The sequence below is a fragment of the Saccostrea cucullata genome, unplaced genomic scaffold, assembly GCF_032062105.1.
Source record: "Saccostrea cucullata isolate Sc308-1 unplaced genomic scaffold, CSIRO_AGI_Scuc_v1 ctg22976, whole genome shotgun sequence".
Taxonomy (NCBI): domain Eukaryota; kingdom Metazoa; phylum Mollusca; class Bivalvia; order Ostreida; family Ostreidae; genus Saccostrea; species Saccostrea cuccullata.
In genome coordinates this window covers 1-6,031 of record NW_026934413.1, presented here as the reverse complement: position 1 = coordinate 6,031, position 6,031 = coordinate 1, and the positions used below count along the sequence as shown (strand labels likewise).

Here is a 6,031-nt window from a genome sequence, read left to right as displayed (position 1 = left end):
ATTTTCTGTATGTAAAAAGAGTACTCTTTTAATATGTCATTTTTTTAAAACGAGGTAATTTCATCGAATTTTTATTTTTATTTGAATGAGGGTATTCAGACACACCTAGAAAAACACACAATACACAAAATACACCATCCTGAAACCAAGCGCCTATGGGGGAAGGGGGGCTTTTTAAGTATGACCTGGCTGGGATTTATTTTTATGTATGTGACAGACGGACCGACTGATAGACAGACAGATTGACCGACGAAAGAGATTTAAAATGTCCCCTCGCTCTGAGCCCTTTGCGAAAGCGGGGGACAACAAAATATGAACCATCGAACATGTGGGTATTAAATTATGCCCCTTCGATTGACTCTCCAACGAAGAAGACAAAAAGAGACGAGCGGGAAAGATCGTGGTTCACTGTGACACTGTTAAAGAATAAACCATGAAAAATCTTATACAGAGAGGGTAACGCGTCAATATAAGATGGCATTTAGCCTAGGAGGTGGGACAACGCCGTTTGGTGCAACAAGTACTACGTCATCAGCACCATCTTTTGGGTTCGGGGGGTCAACTCAGCCATCAGGTATGGACTCTTAGTAATTTTTGTGTATTGTGCGTACATAAATTTTATGCGCAATACTCATACAACTTGTCAGTTTTTTTTCTAAATACGCAAATTCTAATTGTTTAACCAATTGAATTTTATTAGATATTGTCGTATGCGAGACAGATATGTATTTGTTTACACGCTTATGGAATTTCCCCTTGCTATAAATAGTTGCATGCATTTTATGAAAAGTACATTTGCCTTGTTGCAGTAATAACATATGCAGTTTTAAACATGCATGCATGTTCATATAATTTTAAAAGAATAGGTAAATGGACTAATATATTAGGGAAAGCCTGCAATAAGTTAGTTAATTTGACAGTGAGAATACATTGCATATAACATGTACATGTAATTCTTGATGGCTTGAACTTCGATCTCTCAAAGTTCTTGATCTCTCGAAGTGAGTCTCCGGTCCCAAATTTTTCCCTTATATAACTCACAGGTGCTTGAGGACAGGACCCCCCCCCCCAGTATAGACCCCCGGGCCTGTTCGACTTTTTTCACATAAATTATATATGGATGACACATTTGTGATAGAATCTATCCTATCAATTCAGAAAATTTGCTTAAACTTACATTTTATAAAAATATCTACCCTCTCTATATATAAATTAACAAGGTTGCTAACTTCGTCTGCAAACCGAGAGGCACTGCCGAGAATTTTGGTTGAATCGTCTCATAAATCTAAACAAAGCCCTAAAATCAACAACTCATATTGTAGATTGAATATTCTTTTCATTAAACACCAACTCTCATGAAGGTTAAGGCACTTTAACAGTCGTTATCACCAAGTTTTCGAAAGGATGTCAGGCTACAATCAGCGTTTTTGCTTAGTGAACGGAAGTGACGAGGAGACGACTTTTTACCAAAATACACAGTTCTGCAGAAAGTCTGAGACACTGTTTTGAAGTAAACTTTTGAAGAAATTTGGTTGATATACACTTTAAAAAATGTCTTACAAATGTATTGGGAGAATAGAGTTCTAAACCGCTGATGCAAATGAAATGTCTCTAATTATTTTTCAAATACCTGATTTGCATGTGAGAGTTATGTCCTTTTAAAAATGCAATTTATAAAAATATCTTCTTTTCATTAAATATTTGTGTAAATCTATTAAACGTTTGAAAATAAAATTTTGATGAAGGATTCGTATAAAAAACAAGAATATATCTATTGTTGATATTTTACACGTATATTTGGGTACATGGGGAACATCGGGAATTAGTCCTCTCCTTATTACTTCCGTTCAATAAGCTTTTTACGGAGTTGGCAACCTTGTCGATTTTTATATAGAGAATGTAGGGTAGATTTAAGAGAACGTTTGTTTTAGATAATTTTTCGATTTGCTGGTATAGATCTTATCACAAATATGGCAATGACAGATTTTTTATGAGAAAAAAATCGAAAAAGCCCAGGGGTCTATATCAAAAAAGGGGGGGGGGGTTCCTGTCCTCAAGCACCTGTGCTCGATACCTCGAAATGGCTATGTGTATTCAAAGTTACATAATTAGCAACTTTACGTGGACATTTAATGGCCCTCGACAGAAGATGCGGGTCTCGTGAAATGGGGTGTTTATTCAGATGACACTTATACTGCAAGGACATTGAAAGTGATAATTGATTTATAATTAATCTTATGTTGTCTATATGCTATTAAAATAATTATCATCAACTTTATCATGAGAATTTAGAAACGTAGTGTCACTGAGAATTGTAAGTTCAGATTACAAGACGAAACACTTAATAAATTTAATTTTTATTTCGAATCGGTGTCAAAGTTTAATGAAATATGAAAATTCAGAAACAGCCTAACTGTCAATATGACAACTTTTCTTGGACAGATACGTACAAAATTTCGTTCAGTGCTCATGTTTGGAAAAGTCACAATGCTATGTTCCACGCGACACTGGTAAAATGTCGTTTTCATATAACGAATGCGTGGTATAATGTCCGCATGATAAAGAATAAATAAATATACATGAACTGACGATGTACATTCTTTGCTTTACTCGGTTTAATAAATATTCATCTAAAATATGAAAACATATCGTTAGTTTACAAAAACCATGTGTAAAATGTTAGGACTGCATGAAAATCATTACATCCAATAAGACTAATTTTAAAACCTGTCAAACAAACCCCGAAAATCCGGACTCTTGAAAACTCGAACTCTTGATCTCTTGAAGTTTTTCCTCGGTCCCGCGCACTTCGAGTTATCGAGAGTTCAGTCTTCACCAAATCCTGGGAAGCCCGGGACCTGGTAAAATTGGAAGCGCGCGGGCATGTGGAAATTGCACACTTACAAGCCCAAACAGCATGTAAATTCTGTGGCCTAAGCATCGTATTATCAAATTAAAGAATACCAATAACATTAAATATACTTAAAAGTCTTTGATTTTTCATCTAGAGAAAATGTTAGCGACAGTTCATTCTACCATGTTTTCCAAGGAACTTTTGCAAAGGAGCCATAAAAAATGTACAGATTGAAAACAATATTAAGGGCGAGACAATGGATTGATAGAAATATAGATTTCGAATCATTTCCTTGGCGTGAAAAGGCAAATAAGAATAAAATTACTTGATAAAATTCTGGGCATGTAAATATTTGTTCAGGCTAGTGAAATTAGTGGTTACAGGTGACCGAAGGGCATGTACTTAAAAAAAAATTTGGGGAAGACTGAGAGTTACCTGTATAATAAATAAATTCCAGCTTATTAAAACAATATGACAACTATAACAATAATACACAAAAGATAATATTAATTTTTTCCATTTTTGAAAAAAAAATTTTGTTATAAACTAAAATGCAACTTGTTTGTTGTTACCCTACAGGAGGGTTTGGTACACAAGCGAAGACAACAGCAGCCACTGGTTTTTCTTTCGGTACTCCTGCTGCTACATCAACGACCGGATTCTCCTTTGGTGGTACCCCTGCTACCAGTGCATCTACAGGATTCTCTTTTGGTGGAGCACCGGCATCAACTGCATCTACAGGTTTCTCATTTGGAGGCGCGGGCACAAGCACAGGCACATCTGCTTTTGGAGGAGCCACAGCATTTCCTGTATGTGATTGTCTATTTTAAAAAAAATATCGCTTGATTTGCTCATGTCTTTGCTGATTTTTTTTTAACTTTTGTGAAATTTTTTTTTAAAAGGCCTGTTTCCATTACAAATGATTTCTTGTAAACCTAAATGTTATGATAATTATATTTTTTTTTATATTCAGAGTTTTGGAGGAGGACTTGGGGGAACAGGCACCACTACTACAGGTCAAAGTTCATTTGGATTTGGACTTGGAAGTAGGTCATGTAACTTTTTAAAACAGAAAATTATCATGTTTTAAATTCTTAAACTCTAATCATAAAATATTTGAATTGATTTGTGATTAAGTAAATATAGTGTGGATTTTTCTTTGATCAGTATCAGAGGTTGCATTTGTTTGATTTATCATACTTCCTATATTTGGATACAGTCCACTAATTGTTTTCCCATAGGCGACAATGTTAACGTTTCTTCTCATAGCAATGTCCCGAATTTTCGTTCAGAAGTGAGTGACCCCTCAAATCAAAGCACATCAACTTGTCTTTCCTTGGTTAAAATCTCGAGGTGGCATGTCAGATTCGTTTTCTGGCAAAATGCATCTGTCTGCGGGAACCTCTAAAAATGAAAGTGAAAGTAGGGGAATTTCAGAGTTCTCCCTGGCGTTATAATACACAAAATAATTCGGCTGATCTTCTTGATTAATTACATTTGCCAAGCTTTTTATACGCCCGTCTTAAGACGGGACGTATTATGTTATAGGCTTCATGTCCGTCCGTCTGTCCGTCCGTCTGTCCGTCTGTTAGCTTTTCTCGTGTCCGGCTCATAACTTTAATACTATAAGGCCTAGAGTTACCAAACTTTGTCAGCTGATACATCTTGGGTAGAAGGTGTGTCTCGCACAAAAAGTAGGTCACTCTGACCTTTAATAAAGATGCTATAGCCAAATATGGAAAAATCCTGTCCGGCTCATAACTAGAAAACTATGAGACCTACAGTTTTCAAACTTGGCAAAAATATACAGCTAAAGTAGAAGGTGTGTCGCGGCCTATTTCAAGGTCACTGTGACCTTTAATTTAAGTGAATTTTTTTAAAAAAACTAAGTCTTTTAAATTTTAAATTTCATAATCCTAAAAAATGTAAAAATATAGTTGTATCCTTATTAAAAAATGTTAAATTAAGTAAAAACTTATTTTTTCATTATATACTTTACAGCAATCTGTAACAAATGTTTATGCTTTGAGAGGAATTCAGTTTGTCCCATGGGCATAATTATCAAGCACTGGTCAAGAAGAATTTTGATAGCAGAAACTTGCATGTCAAATTAGAGAGAAATTAATGAGTTTATTGTCAGTTCTAGATCTGATGCAGCTGTTATCTTAATTTATCTCTTGGGAGTTGGGCAAAAAGAAATGGCCTCATAGTTGCTTGTGTTAATTAAGAGTTCTTGATGGCTAGTCCAGATAAAGATCTTCCAATTGGTGTAATGTAATTAAAACAAATTTATGTTTTAGTGTATGATTAAAACTAAATTAGTATTGTATAATATAATTAAAACTAATTATACATGTGTTCATTGAAAAAAAAAAATGTATTTCAATTTTTATATATTTGCAACAAATTGCAGTCATGTCTCACTTAGAATTTTATAGTCTGAAGAAATTATAATTTATGTTTGATTTTTTTTTTTTATTAAACTGTAGCATTTCTATTATTTCATAAAATATGCAATAAACAATTTAAGTTTAAGTAAGCTGCAATGGATATTTGTTATGCTCTAACACAACCAGTTTAGAGTTATATGATTTATTTGTTATAATCAATCCCTACACTGCAAGTCTCTTAGAGTTGTATGATAAGAAATGGAAATTAAATCACTGAAATCTGTGTCAATCTGTTAATCAAGGCTACCTGATTTTCTTGCATCCTAACCAATTTATGATTATTGAACAATATTTGACGGGCGTATCATGCTGTGGCGGGGCACTTTATTTTGGTAGGAAAGATACTCTTTATCAACAAGTGTGAGGCTCAGTTCAGTACATCTGCACAATTTTTTTTATGCAAGTCTGCAAATTAAGGAACTTGTAATTTTTTCTGCACTATATCTACTTTCTTCACTTACCGATTCTAAAAATAATTAGTGGGATGTACCCATTTATTGTCTGTCATTATGAATAATTCTCTTGTTTGATGTATCAGTGATCAACCTTGAAGATATTTTTGTCTGCTCCTATAAAAGGATCAAAGATTGCCAAAATTATGTACATATTATACAGTTTAAAAACATGAAATGCTCATGAAAATTATTGCCTTAGAATGAAACAAATATGAAATGTCCACACAGCAGTTGCAAAACAATTGTTCATATGCACACAATCATGTAGGCTG

The 6,031-nt window shown here is 34.1% G+C and overlaps 1 protein-coding gene across 1 annotated transcript; it reads left to right on the top strand.

The window, feature by feature from the left end:
* Nucleotides 1-364: 364 nt before the first annotated feature.
* LOC134240643 (uncharacterized) lies at nucleotides 365-3,900 on the top strand (the record flags this gene model as incomplete). Its single annotated transcript, XM_062722715.1, has 3 exons — nucleotides 365-574; nucleotides 3,434-3,663; nucleotides 3,828-3,900. Coding segments are annotated over exons 1-3 (403 nt in total), but the record flags the coding sequence as incomplete, so codon positions are not given.
* Between the last annotated feature and the right edge of the window lie 2,131 nt (nucleotides 3,901-6,031).